The 15,729-nt window shown below is 32.7% G+C and overlaps 1 protein-coding gene across 1 annotated transcript in view; it reads left to right on the top strand.

Annotated features, from left to right (window-relative positions):
- Window positions 1-15,729, top strand: part of Hcn1 (hyperpolarization activated cyclic nucleotide gated potassium channel 1) — a 355,144-nt gene that overhangs the window by 33,364 nt on the left and 306,051 nt on the right. The window contains exon 2 of the mRNA XM_046456309.2: window positions 9,170-9,593. Within this exon, the coding sequence (XP_046312265.1) occupies window positions 9,170-9,593 (424 nt within the window). The remainder of the gene's footprint in view (window positions 1-9,169; window positions 9,594-15,729) is intronic.

Genomic DNA, 15,729 nt, shown 5'->3' with positions numbered 1-15,729 from the left:
TTCTCTTGAGAAGACAACCATTTAAAATCTTTATTTCCTCAGACTGATAGGTGCCTGATGAAGATGGGTAAAGGTACCACCACTGCTGCCCTACTAAATGTGTGTGTGTGTGTGTGTGTGTGTGTGTGTGTGTTTAATGCTCTTTGGGAATCTGTGAGTCACTTTCCTGGACACTGAATCTGGTGGAAGAAGTACAAGCACAGAAGTTGGTTATGGGTGCAAAATTAGAGTTCATAATTTCTTGCCTATATGAACTTAATAAATGTCTTTAGTACAATGATTTTAGTTTTCCTCTTGTCAAATTCAGATACTATTTACTGTTTTGTTTTATTGAATATCAAACAAGACAATGTCTTCAGTGTCTATTATTTAATAAGTATTATTTATACATTTTTTTTGCCCTAATGGTTACCTTTCAATATTCAATGACATAATTCTTATATTGGAAATCAAGATCATGAACACATTTCAAAATGCTCATAAAGCATAGATATCTTAAAGACTTAAGGAAGCAATAAGACATTTAGATGTTGAGAGAAGGCAGTGAGAGAAGAATCAGTCTCAGGTCAAAAGGCCAAACTTAAACAAACCTTAATGTATCTATGTATTTAGGCCCAGAAGAATTTTCCTTATTTTCATATTCCTTATTTTCAAAATGTCACATGGTGAAAGTATATCAACAAATATAAAACCCTCTGCTACTGATGGTCATTCAGCTCAGTTTCAAAGTAAAATTCTTCCATGTCTGTATCATGGGACTTAAAAGACAACCTAATGTCAAGTTTCTTTTTGTTCTTCCTTGAACACTTAAAAAAAGAACCTCAATTTACTAATTTTTATTTTTTCAGTACTGGAGATTGAATCTAGGACTACTTTACCACTAAAGTTCACCCCAAGCCCTCTTTATTTTTTTTTTAATTTTTCATTTTTGGGGGGTACAGGGGATTGAACTCAGGGGCACTCAACCACAGAGCCCATGTCTAGCCCTTTTTTGTATTTTATTTAGAGACAGTGTCTCACTGAATTGCTTAGTCCTTGCCATTGCTGAGACTGGCTTTGATCTCATGATCCTCCTGCCCCAACCTCCCCAGCTGCTGGGATTATAGGCATGCACCACCACACCCAGCTCCCTCTTTATTTTTTATTTTGAATATCTGAGGATGCCCTCAAATGTGCAATCCTCCTATGTCAGCCATCAGTGTACTAGGATTACAGGCATGTGCCACTTCTACAAAATTTTATAGCAGAGATAGTGGTATTATAACACATTTCTGTTGAGGATGATGTGACCACTGACAGTATTTTCTATTTTATTAAAAAAATAAAATGCCTAAAACTGTAGAAGTTAATTTTTTTAAAAAAGTCACTCAATGGTAATTAAATAAAAATGCTTAGAGGCTGAGAAGTACTTTAAGATTGGACTTTTGGAAGAACTCTAAATTTAAACATGAGGAGCTATTTTATACACTATTTCTACTCACCCTTTATAAATTAAGGATTTTTCTTTTTATGGAAAGTCTACATGTCATCATAAGGATAGAATACTGCAGCATAGACAAACCTAATGCTTAGGGTTCTGTTCCATTCTTTATCATTTTTTTAAAATCATTTTTTGATTAAAGACGTAGACTACAGAAGTAAATTCATTCAGTTAGGGGTAAACAGATGTTTGGATTCAGCAAACTGCAAGTTGTGGCCTTAATTTGAAAGTGAATTTGAATGATATAATCAAAGTAGCCTTGAATGACATCTTTCTTCCTGTTATCTAAAGCAAGAAGATTAGAAGTGTTTAAAAATATGCATCTTAATTCTACTACTCAAAGAGAAATACAAAAGGCCTATATCTAATTAATTTCTAAACCATCCAAAAGAACAATGTCCATATGTTTTAATTAAACTCTTGCAATGACATTTAATAAGCTCTCATCAATACAGATGTGATTAATTTAGAATTTGATCATTGAGAACTGAGCAACACACAGGTACACTATTTGCTAGGCAATTTAAATATAAGGAAGATTTCATTTCCTTTGTTTAGGGATAAGAGTTAAAAAGTATTTTCAGACATTGACTATTAAGTGCTCTTTTTTACCTCATTATTATTTACATCATATTATGGTAAGGCTTCACTGTTCACTAGTAGGTGTACTCATATGCTAAGAGAAATTAAGATAGGAATTTGTGGTAGGGAGGAGATAAAGTACAACTGAACTGGGAATGGGGTAAAAAGGGGTACTGTGAAGGAACTGGAATGTAATTTGACTATTGAAGTGATATCAGGATATACTGAGTTTGGGTTTTAGTAAGAAGACCCCAGATAACATGTATGGGGCAACAGTAAAGAAAAGGGTCTGAACAACAGATTCTTTTAAAATTTAACAGGGAATCATATACATAAAAAGATACAGAATTGTTAAATACTTTAGAGGATTTTGAAGGATTTTATTTCACTTTGTAAGCAATAGGAAAGTTTCTTGTATATAAAGGGGATGCAATTTACTGGGATAGGTAGAAATGGAAAAATCAGTAAGCAAAATAATGATGTAAGACTTTCACTCAGGAAGGTAGAAATGGAACTAAATGAAAAGCTGAATATGATTCAGGGATAATTCTTAAGTTTTATGCCTAATTGGATGGATGAAAGGAGAATAAAAAGCTATGTTATAATAAAAAATAAATTAAAAAATCAGGCATTTCATGTTGAGGCCATAAGATTAATTGGTTTGGATTTCAACCTATTGGGGTGATTTAGAGTCCACCAACTAGTCAGGATGTATTTTGAAATGTACAACTTTAGTACAGAGGTTAAGTCCAATAATAAACTTGAGAAGCACTTTCATGAACTGATTAAACTTCAGGGAGTTGATGAGGCCAAAGGAGGTAGTGAATAGAGGGAAGGAAAGTTGGGATAGGTCCATCATTTACAATGCCCACACTAATGACCAAAGAGGAGTCAGGTAGTCATTGAAGAAAATGTTTCTGCTAATAAAAAAAAAATATGAGTGAGAAGCTGTGACAATGTGGAATCACAGAAACTAACAGTTTAGGAGAGTTTCAAGTAGGAGGTATAAACGGTTAAACTCACAAAATTCCACAAACAAGAGTTGAGGAACAGTATAAGACCATTTATATTGGCACTTAGAGGGTTGGTATACAAGAAAAAGGTGAAGTTGCAGGGAGGTAAGTAGATAAAATTAGCTTAATTTGTCTGGATTGGTACAAATTTTCATTCTTTCATAGTGTTTTAATTTTTATCTCATTGGCTCATTCACACAATTAGCACATACATCATACGATAAGTGTATTCTCCTATACCATTCACATACACCCTCCAACTGTCTTATGTTTTTATTGGATAAATTGCTGGTTTACTAGAAAACACCTAAACACATTTAACTATGTCTTAGTTTTATCCCTAAGTTGGCTAAACTTTCCCTCAAATGGGATTACTTAGAAAAATTTTACTATGTTAAGAAAGCTAGCATATTTCCACTTCAAATTGCCTGTATTTGAGTGACCTGCATTTTCTGATATATTTTCCCCAATCTCAATGGACAATAAACATATCCTTATAAGGTATCAAAGAGACCTGATGAAGGGAATGCTTTTGCAAAGCTGATTAAGGTCACATATTTTATCTAAATCCCAGTGTGAATATTCTATGGAGGTAGTGGGGTTGACAGTGAAGTCTGAGAACACTTGAGACCAAGGTTCAGGTATTGATTGCTGGACCAGGAAAAGTGAACCACCACTGAGAATACTAGGAAGAGGATCCAGTAAACAAGAAACGGCACTCTATTATTTTTCAGAAGATATGTGCCCAATCACTGGGATACTAATTGGATTTTTAAAAATTGAGCAGTTTTAAATTAAATTTGGACCATGGCTGGGAGGACTATGTGTTGTCACAAAATGAAAAAGTTCACCCAGGTATTTGCTTATTTATGCTCTTGTTTATTTACTTAGATTGATATTAGAGTTGATAACAAATGTATGCCCAATTTATGATTTATTGATAAAAAATAAAATTTAATTGAGGTCTTGAGGATATTTTTTCTGAATAAAATGGGACAAACATTTGTATTGCATCTAGTGATGTTTATTAATCTCTTAGAGCACCACTGATTTTGAAATACTACATTATGGTTCAGTAACTGCAAAGGAATAACTATATTTCATGGGAAATTATCAAAAAAGTTTCTCTTTTGGGAATTCTGTCTGTTTATTTCCTTTAAGAGTGAATCTTAAGTGTTAGCTGATGGGACAATTTTATTGGACAATTTAACTGTCTAGAGAAAAATGAGAGCTATGATAAGTCTGTTACCATGTTGGGAACCTAACAAGAAGTCTTTTTCTCCTTTTGACTTTATGACAAATATTTTTTTTTTCCGCCAGAGAGAAGGAAGAAGAGAAAACCATTCATTCAATATTTAGAGAGAATATTGTAAAGGCAAGCACCTTTAGTAGCTAAATATGGCAATTGTTTAAATCACTTTGAGGCTTTAGGTTAGAAAAGTCGGACATTAGATTAGTTCAACCAGCCGGATATCATAAGGAGCTGGGCAGGTGAACCTCAAGGACAGTGGGAAATTCTTATTGTGGAGGACACAGAGCTATCTTTATTTACCACAATCCTTAGAGGGATACGTGTGGGTAGAGAAAATGAAGTATTGCTGAATTTGGAATTTTTTGTTGTTTTACATTGTGGACTAAGTTTTATAATACCACTTCCTTTCTTCTAAATATCTATAGGGAGAAAATAGATTCTTTACCTAAAAATAAGTTACAAAAAGTATTTTACTAGAAATTAATGTTGTAGTTATCAGCAATAATATACTAAAAAATTGGAGATATTATTTTATTTAACCTATTTTATTATCTCTTCATTTTAACATTCATCCAGAACCTTTTATGAAACGTTTATCCCTGGGGCAGAATAAATAGCAGTGAATAGATCTTATAATATGCCAAGTCAGAAGTCAAATTCAAAACTTTATTTTCTGATTGTCTAACCCCAAAATATATTCTTATTCTCTTTGTTTCCTGTTTCCCAGTTTGTTTTCTGTTTTATTTAATATATTCTGTTGTTAATGTTATTAACACTTGTCTTATAAAAGTTTTCTTTAAATATCCCCAGTAAAGTAAATGTTTCCATTCAAAATTAATTTAATATATATTCTTAGCATTTGCTATCTTAGATGCTGTCTACATTGCAGTGGGAAATAAATAGAAAATAAATAGAAAACAAAATATTATTTTGAACTTCAAAGAACTTAAATCCAGCAATGCAAGGACAAACAGTTGCGGAAGCAAAAATAGAATAAGAATCATGCTGAAAATATGTTGCTTTGGGGGTTGAAAAAATTCAAGAAGTCAGGGAAGGGAGGGAAAAATAGCCAGAGCACAGGGGACTTGTTAGGCCAATGAAAGTGCTCATGCATATGTATTTCACTATAAATTTTCCCAAACCTATAGAATGTACAATGGTGAATCCATTAGAACTTTGGGTGATAATGATATGTCTGGGTGGACCTTGGGTGATAATGAGATGGCAACGTAGGTCAGTGTAGTTTTTTAGTGGTCAATGTAGTTTCATCGTTTGTGATTAATGTTCTGCCATGGTGGGAGATGTTGATAATGGGGTTGGCTATACACATACATGTCAGATCAGGAGGCATATGAGAAACCTATGTACCCTCTTCCCCAGTTTTGTTGTTATATATGTTACTCGTACCAGGGATTGAACCCAGGGACACTAAACCACTGAGATACATCCCCAGCCCTTTTCATTTTGTATTTTGAGACAGGGTCTCCCTAAGTTTCTTAGACATTCACTGATTTGCTGAGATTGGCTTTGAACTTGTGATCCTCCTGCCTCAGCCTCCAAAGCCACAGGAATTATAGGCATGCACCACATTGCCTGGCTTCCTCTGCCCAATTTTACTGTCAATATAAACTATCTCTAAAACATAGTCCATTAAAAAGAAAACACCCTCCCCCAAGAAAAAAAACACTTAAGAAACTCATTTTCAGGGTGGCATCTGAAGGACTGGTAGAATAGCTCCAGGAGAATCAGGTAACAATGGGAATGGAAAGAGGGGATAGATTGGAAAGATGATTTGGTCAATAAAATCTGTAAGACAGAAGGGGAGAGCCTGGATAGCCAAGAGAAATTTTTAGAGCAAAGAGTCAGGAAGAGCAACTCGTAGACAGTTGGGTAAGAGATTCTCATGAGGTCAGTTTTCTGAAACGCTTCTTTGCTTAAACATAAAACAAAACAGAATTATATCCTATTTCCAGAATGGATAATAACTGTATTTTATTTGGCTACCCAAGGAATGAATCTTTTAATCAAAGAAAATGCAATATTATACAAAGACTATAACTAAATTTGTGTTTATGCTTATGAAATAGAGTAAATGATACTCTAAAGATATTATAAGAATTAATGGAGCTTCATATTGATACTGAATATGTAATGGCTTCAGTACTGCTAATAAAAAGCTATGGTATGGTGAACATTATTGCAATAATGTAGACTCGATGACACTTTATTCTTTTCATCTCTATTGACCAAGAAGAATGGCATATTAGTTTTCTTTCAAAAAAAGTTTCCACCTCAATGGCAGAAATACAAGAATGTCTGTTTTTCAATGTCTACTCCTGTAAAATTGTATTTCTTTTGATTACGAAGGAAGGATTAAAGGGTAGTGACTATACCAGCAACATCGCATGCCAGTTTATATGGGTCAGGTCCTTGAATTGCATATATCATTTTATTTAATCTTTTTAATCCGTAAAAGCTAAGCATTTGGTTCCCTAATAATCTTAATTTTGCAGATGAGAATATTTAGGATAGATAATTTATATAACTTACCTCCAACTTTGAACATCTCGTAAGACTTTCTGAATGAGGACAGCCACATTGGGAGTTGTGAGAGGCAAATGAATAAATACAACACATTTTATTTTAAATTTAAATGTTGAAAGAAATTCTTTTATTACATGTGAATATTGTGATGTGGTTATAATTTTAATTTTATTATTATTTTTACTTGATACAAAAGCATAAAAGTTGTACATATTAATGGAGTATCATGCAATACTGTAACATATTTTTAGGCGTGAGATAAAAAGAGTGTTGGTGATTGATTGGATATGGGATTGGGTAGATTCATGACCAGAACTTACTTAGGATGGCTCCAAAATTTCTGGCTTGCAAAGCACATAGAAAGTTGCTCCATTCCATGAGGAATGCAAGGGGAAGGGAAGAGTATGAGTTTGACTTAGTTATACTGTTTGAGATGAATGTGAGACATGCCAGGGGATAGATTTAATAGGCTGTTGGTTATGAGAATCTGGTGTCCTAGAAGACAGGAAAGAACCAGAGATAAAGCTTTTAGAGCCATCAGTTACAAATCAATCATTAAAGACATGGATAAATATATAATATTTTCCAAGGAGCATGTGTAGAATAGAAGATGAAAGGACTGTGTGATACCCAGGGGTAAAAAGCAGCCATCAAGGGGACAGCAGAGAGAGAAACTCATAGAAGAAATGGATAAGAGCATCTAGAAGTGAAAAATCCTCAGGGTACACATAATTTCATTTTTGAGCTCAATGATGTCATATCTTTGCAAAGCAGCTATTGCAATATTGCCTCACCTCTACATCTCTTTTCTGACCTTAGTGTATTAATGCCGCAGTTTGCATTTCCATTGAGAGAAGAAAAAAAATATTTCATTTACATTTTTAAATTTCTAGTGCATGAAGCATGATGTACAATTTACATGAGTATCTTAAACTTGCTCATAAATGTACAGGTAAATTTTGACAGGAGTAGTGGTGAAATCTTGAAAATAACAAACCTTTGCAAAATCCTGGGATCAGAGACATGGGAGAAAGTGCCGATTACAGTTCTTTCTTATACTATTATTTTTATCCCAGGATCAGTCATAATTAAGGATAATAGTAACTTCAAAAGGCTTATGGAAATGTATAACTTACCAGGATGTAACTTAGTCTAAGTAGGGTAAATAATATAAAACAAATAATTAATTTTTGGTTAATAGACATTTATATCATAGAAGTTTACATTCTTTACACAGCAAAAAAATTTCAGAAGATAATACTTATTTCTAGGATAAAGCAAATCATGTTTCTAGAAATTATTTCATGATTAAACATTTGTTAGTTGATTGTTTTTTTCCTTTTTATAAGAACATATTCATTGTAATAATTATAAATAGTTATTACTTGGTTGGTTAACTGCAATGTCAAAAGATTTTGAGAGAACCTTTATGAAAATAACATTATAATTATTTTTGATTAATATAAGCTATATAATTATGATTTTTCCCAATTTTAATGTAACTTGATATGACTGTTCCAAAATGTAGTTAGGAATCATAGGCATATTCAAAGTAAAATTAAAAACTTTAAAGAAATAAATTATTTTGAAAAATAGCAAAATGTATTTAAGGTACCCCAAGGAACAAGTGATAAAAGTTCAGATTTTAGATAGATTCTAATTTCAAATCTGAAGTATAGTCTGTTCATTTCTTTTCTGCATTAGACCACAATTAATTCTCTTATTTCAAACAGAAGAAGAATAAAATATAAATATTTGGGAGTACTGCAAAACTATAAGCTATGTTAGGAACATGGCAGAGATGAACTAGTAGAGCAAAATTTTTAGAGCATTCTACTTATTACTGTTTATTCTAAACTACGATTGTAAATTTGACATACAACACATTCCCGAACATCTCTAAAATTTCTTCCCGAAGGCCATTTTTTAAAAAGGTAAAATCTTTTAATCTTACATTTTATCTTGTTTCCCTCTATATTTTGCATTAACAATATGAGAATTTCTCTTTTACCTCTTTACTAGATAAATAGGGGTTATGGGTATTTTTTAATTCTATTAGTATAATTTACTATACATTAATAATTTAATAATTCTATAATTATAATGCCTCAGTTTAGACAAACATTAGTTTCACTTAAAATTTAATGTGTAGCCATTGATTCAATTATAATGTTTAAAAATCATTTCTTTGTTCTCTGGCTTGTATATTTAACTGTAAATCAGTAATATTTTATGGGAGGAAGAGAATGAGCTGGTTATTTTCTACATCTGAAAATCTGATTTTTTTATTTGTTGTAGGTTTTATTGGGATTTAATAATGCTTATCATGATGGTTGGAAATCTGGTCATCATACCAGTTGGAATCACATTCTTTACAGAGCAAACAACAACACCATGGATTATTTTCAATGTGGCATCAGATACCATTTTCCTGTTGGACTTGATCATGAATTTTAGGACTGGGACTGTCAATGAAGACAGTTCTGAAATCATCCTGGACCCTAAAGTGATCAAGATGAATTATTTAAAAAGCTGGTTTGTGGTTGACTTCATCTCATCAATCCCAGTGGATTATATCTTCCTTATTGTAGAAAAAGGGATGGATTCAGAAGTTTACAAGACAGCCAGGGCACTGCGCATTGTGAGGTTTACAAAAATTCTCAGTCTCTTGCGCTTATTGCGACTTTCAAGGTTAATTAGATACATACATCAGTGGGAAGAGGTAAGTCACATCTTTTTTTTTAAAGCCACTATATTCTGATTTTTTATTATGACATTTTGAATATTAATGTGCTATATGTCATGAGTTATATGAAGTTTGAGTAGTAAAATTTATTTGAGTATTCTTTTTGGTACATAAGTTATGTATTTATATCTCTAAAAGATATAAGATCAAATACTGAATTTGGATCAACTGAAAACAATTAGTAATTATAAAAAACAATCTTATGCCAATTTAATATATTTAAAACAAATCCACTTTTTTATTCTAATCAATGCAAACTCTCTTCTACCTTGGAAGACTCTTTGAATCTAACTCGAATACAACAAGTGCCTTCTTTGGTAAAGATGTGTAGGGTCTGATTGCTAACCTGTGTATCAGGAGCTTAAAAAGATAGTGTAGTATATGTTTCCCATAATATTGACATCTCATTGAATTTGTGTTTGAAGACAATACATTGTTAATTCAAGTGTTTCCAAGTTGCATATATGAAGACTTTGATTTTAGAATAATACTTTTGCTTATTATTATGCTTTACCTACATTTTTAAAAATTATTATAGTTCCCTTTTATTAGTTTACTTTATAATACTGAAAAACAGCATACCCAGGAGGGAAATTACTACATAGGAATCATAAATAGTACAGTGAATAAATGGAGTGCCTCTGGCCAATCAGGCCCCTATTTTGCTGAATAAGGCACCTGCTGTTCTTAGGCAGTGGGTGGGACCAGAAAGAGTTCAGCCAACTGGAGTTTACAAAGGTCCCAGTCAAATGTACCATCATCAAGCAAATGAGTTTATATGCCTACTTCCAGAGCCTGTATATTAACTTTTATTTTACTTTCTTTTCTTTCTAAATCTACCTTTTTGTATTAATTATAACCTGTATTTATTGTATGCATAAAAATGAAAGACAAAAATGCCTCTAGAGTCCCTAAACAGAACAATGAAAGCAGTGTACTGGCTGTGGATTGTTGCTTTGCTCCCTACAGAAAGACTTTTCAACATTTTAAAGAGAAATTATACCTTTAAACAAGTCATGAAATGGAAGTTCTGTTTGCTTTCCGTGTGGCTGTGGCAATGTTTTGTGTGTTCTTGTCAATGACACTTTGGTTCACAGGATTTCAGAAAATGACTTACAATAATAAAACACTGCATAATACACGGATGAAAAGGCATAAAAATGGATGATTCTTAAAATATGGATATGGGATATCTTTAAAATCATATGAAACACATTTGAGAAATTAGATTCATCTTGTAACTTTTCTCTGTATAGCACATCTCATCTTAAATGGCATTAATGTTCAGTTTTCAAAAGTTGTTTCATACTAATTTAAGATTCATATTAAACCAAAATGATTCTTTATAGTAACACTCATACATATTGAGGGTTTATCTTATATCAATAAATATATTTGATTTTTTACTGAACCTTTCTAACAACCCAGTGAGGTAGACAGAACTTTTATCATAATTTTACAGATGAGGGCAATTATATACAGTAAGGAAACTTGCCTAGATTCACAGAGCTGGTAAGAGGTGGAGCTGGAATTCTAACCATGGCAACCTGACTCCAGAGTCAGTGTTTTTAACCTGAAAAATTATAAATGTTCTCATTATAACATGTACTCTTTTAATCATAAACACCTTTATATTTCACCATTTTATGGAACAAATAGCATGTGATAAAAATTCACTGATATGAATAACCTGTCAATTAAAAAATACAGTAGGCAGTGTGACTAATTTTAATATCCTGTAGTTTTAACCCAGTTACCCTAGAGAATGGCAGCAGGATGAACAGATGGCATCCTATCAGATAAAATGGCAGGCCATGTGGTCAAGGAGGACACTCCTTAGCACAGATGCCCTCTGTTCTTGGCAGTAGTCACAGGCACCTAGATCTATGTAACATGTCAGGGTTTTAAAGATGCCATGATATAATTCCGGAGCTTTGGCTTACTGCCATCGTTATTTTAAAATGCATTTTAATGTATAGTTACAAACATTTGGTAATCAAATGCTTTCAGGACAGAGTTGTGAACTGGCAAGATCTTTCTTATAAACAAATGATCCTGGAAACAAAGGAACAGTAAGTGCATCTAGCTGAAGGATGCATTCTTGATTATGTGATATGCTCATATACTCTTATGTATCATGGATGTTTAATTCTTGTTAGCAGTTAATAGTATTAAAATAGGAAGAAACAGAATTATAATCCAGAATTTAATACCTACACCATTCAAACCATAATCACAAAGAAACTTGAATGGCTCCCAAACTGGCAAATCTCGACCTGATTTTTATAAATGCCACCCGTATGTATTTACACTTAGAAATACAACAAATAAATCAAAAGTAGCTCTGGGAGCTTTTAGAATAAGACTAGAGAAGAAGATGTCTTGAGTTCACCCACATGTCTTTGAGTTCTGAGTGTTTTAGTATCAAGCTGGCTAATGCTAAATTCAGCAAATTTGGGGAAGTAATGTGTGAAGTCTGGAAGCTGCCACTGTTCTAAATGAATCATTCCCTAGGAAAGCAGCTATCTTCTATAGGAAACTGCTTGCATCTTCAACAATACTTTAAATTTTCTTTTCCATAGTCTGAATTAGTTCAACTGAAAAGCAACAAGGAACTCTAAAGTGAGATAAAATAGAGAAATATTATCAATGAAATATGGAATGTTTAATACATAGCCTTTATGTTTTTTTAAGTGTAGTGGTTAATATAGGAGGGAACAGCTTATTTGGACAACTGAATTATAAAATGCCATAGTGTGAAGCTGTCAGGATGGAGGCTGTTTTCACAAGTCAATTATGAAAGATCAATGTCTTTAGGATGCAAAAATAGAGCTCTCTGACACTAGACTGAAATTTTGTATATATTACCAGGTAAGGTGAAAATGTGAGGTCATTTAGATAAATCAGGCAAGAATATTCTTTTTCCAATAATTTTCAGAAAGCTGAGGTGAATCTTTCCCAATTTTAGTAATTTTGATAAATTATTCCCTTAATTCTTTGTTGTATTTCAGTAGTGACTGTGATCCAAGCCAGATTGCTACTTTGTAACCTGTCGGAAGGAGGACTAATTCTGTATGATCCTTCTAAAAGAGACATATGGCGAGGAAATCCTTGGAAATTAAATGGAATATTATTAACAATTTGTGACAATCACAAGCCACTGAAGAGATAAAGAGTAGATTAAGAGCTTAGTGAATAGGAAATCATTCAGTTGGTAAAAGTGAAGTGTCCTAGGAACCTCAAGTGCCCCGGCTGCTGATCTCAGTCATTTTGTCAAAGGGAGGTGACCTTTGACCTTTTTAGAGATTAAGAAAACATTAATTCCAAAGAGAAATACCACTTTGTAATGCTACCTATTTGTAGGATTTCTTTTTAGTGTCATAGAAAAAATGTAAATACCTCATGGGTAGTATAGAAGTGTGGGAAAATGCACCACTATACATAACTTTGGCTTTATAACACGGAGGTTTTTAATTTTATCTTTTATTTCTCATTCTATCTCTTCCATATCCCTGTGTAGATTTAGACATATCACAATTAACTACATACGTTTTTGAGGCAGAAAAGAAGACTGATATTCTTATATGTCTGTAGCAATTTCAGCTGAATAATATAATTTGAACATTGCCATGCTTTTCTAGCAACTAATATTAGATTTCTATGTTGGTTTAGACATAGTCATATCTATAAATTATGTTTAATGACATAGCATTAATAAGAAAATTGAGGGCACTGGGAGCTAATACAGACTTTAGTTTTTATCGCTGGTCAATTTTAGCATTTAAATGGTTTAGATTAGAAACTAACTCTTGTTACAAGTTGCCTAGCTATAATTATTTAGTTTATATTTTAACTACTTTAATCTTTTAGAAACACATAAACTTAGAAGATTTATCATAAGCAAACAGTGATATTTTCCTAAACCTGCTCTACACTAGAACTCAGAGAGGCTCCTTTTGCCCATCACATCAAATCTGTGTTTCTTTGCTATTCCCTTAAAGCCCTCCAGCATACCACTTCCCTGTCTTACCACAGTCACTTCATATTTCCACCAAAAAAATCTTTTCCTTTTGTTTTTAAGTTTTACAATACTTTTTGCAAAGAATGACTCTTTCTTCTATAATTTTGCTTGTGCTACACCTCAGATTTGGAAGCCTGTTTTTATTTTCAATAAAACTCAGACTCAAACTCATGTCCAGAAATTATTCTACATGAGTGGACTAAGTTCCACATTAGTATTTGATACTGAAGAATTCTACTGGCTTTGCATGCATTTGTTCATGATATTAAGTAATGTTTATTTTCTGTTTTCTTGCTGGACACAAACCTGTATAGGAAACCATTACGATAAATTTTGTCCTTGTATCACCTTTCTATTCATACAATGTTCTAAACATAATAGATAATCAGAGCGTGTCTATTCACTAAATGCATGACAATCTTTTGTGTTCTAAATCCACTAAATAATTATAAAGGAACACGCATTCTTCACTCCTAAGCATTTATTGGGTAGTGTCTATTTATAGGTGTTGTACATGAGAATACAATGTGGATGGCAGTTTTGAAGGAAAAGAAGGCATGTGAGTAAATAATCATAGATAGTATAGTCAGCAGTGGCATAAAGGAGGGAGTGAACAACACAGTTTCTCACATGAGAAGAGGCTGTCAAAGACACTTGAACTGAATTTTAACTGATGTCTGGATTGCCAAGTTGAGCAACTGTGTCAGGCAGAGGAGTGTATTGCAATAAAATACAAGGTATAGGCAACCTAGCACAGTAGCTGCATATGTCCAGGGTGAGTTTGGAAGTATAGACTGGAATTTGTGCTAATAATAGACTTAATAAGGTGTTATTAAGGCATTTTAGGCAGGGGATTTGCATTTTAGAGTGTTACAGAGTGGAGGGGCCTGGAGGCTGCTTAGGATAAAGCTAATACTACCAGTGAGGAGAGAGGATTATCAGTTTCTCATAGTTTTTGCATATAGTTAATGTCCAGCAGGATACTTTTTTGAAAAGTTAAAAGGAGGTTTATATTTACCAAGTACCCTTGCCCTTGAAATGTGTGTATTAATGAATACATTATGTATTGTAATGAATACAATATGTATTAATGATACATAAGAAGTCTACTTTGTAGTATTTTATGACTTCAATTATCAAATATAATGGAGATTTTGATTTTTCTGAGAGGTGAAATGAATCCTATACTAGAAATTTATGATGTAGGTGTTTATTTCAACTGTGCCTTTATTTTTTATTTGATTTAGGAAGAACATGTAAAGTGACTTTTTATGCCTACAAACAACTCAACTTTGAAGTTCAAATGAGATATTTAAATATTAACATGTCTGTAATATAAATATAATAGTCATGATGACATCATAGAATAGCATATCTATTGTCATTAACATTCCTTACATAGGTGTGAATGGCCTGATATTTTCTTAAGACAAATATTGATTCTGCTAAACACCACTAGGTGTCCTCTATCAGTTATGTTACTTCAGGGTTATTCTATAATACTAAAGTTATCCTTTTTGAAATTATTCATTTAAACTCTTTGAATTGCTTATTTATTTCTAGAAAAAAAATAAATGGCTGGTTGGTCACATATGTAAATGTGTGTGATAGTTTCTATCAGTACTTTCTTCCCAGGGTAAAAAAGTTCTAAGTTCCTTCTCTCAAAGAATAATTTGTATTCTGGGAGAACTGTTTCACTATGATGCTGTAGGTTTTTGAAAGTGATATTTTAACAGACACATTTAACTGAAATGTGATGTGATGAGTCCCTTTGTATATGAAATGTTAACTCAAGGTAATCATGAAGAGATTAAGAAGATATGCTTATATGTGAATTAAGGCACCTTATTTTACAAATGTGCTTTGGTCAATACCCTGAGGCAGATTTGTATAATCCCAATACTTTTGACATGGAAATCTCATTTAATGCTAGTATACAAAATCCAATTTGAAATATTCTGGTGTCTTATTTTAAGATTAAAATATTGAACTTTCTTAATGCTCCATGATTGGCCCATTCTGCATTCTGATTTTGCATGGGTTTCCATACTCCATGGTTATATATTGATGACAATCAGATTTATGTCCAAT

The sequence above is a fragment of the Marmota monax genome, unplaced genomic scaffold (assembly GCF_021218885.2).
Source record: "Marmota monax isolate L192 unplaced genomic scaffold, Marmota_monax_Labrador192_F-V1.1 WCK01_AAM20220418_F8-fsc00037, whole genome shotgun sequence".
NCBI classification, from domain to species: Eukaryota; Metazoa; Chordata; class Mammalia; order Rodentia; family Sciuridae; genus Marmota; species Marmota monax.
Note: the sequence above shows the minus strand (reverse complement) of the source record. Positions and strands in the feature narration are given on the sequence as shown.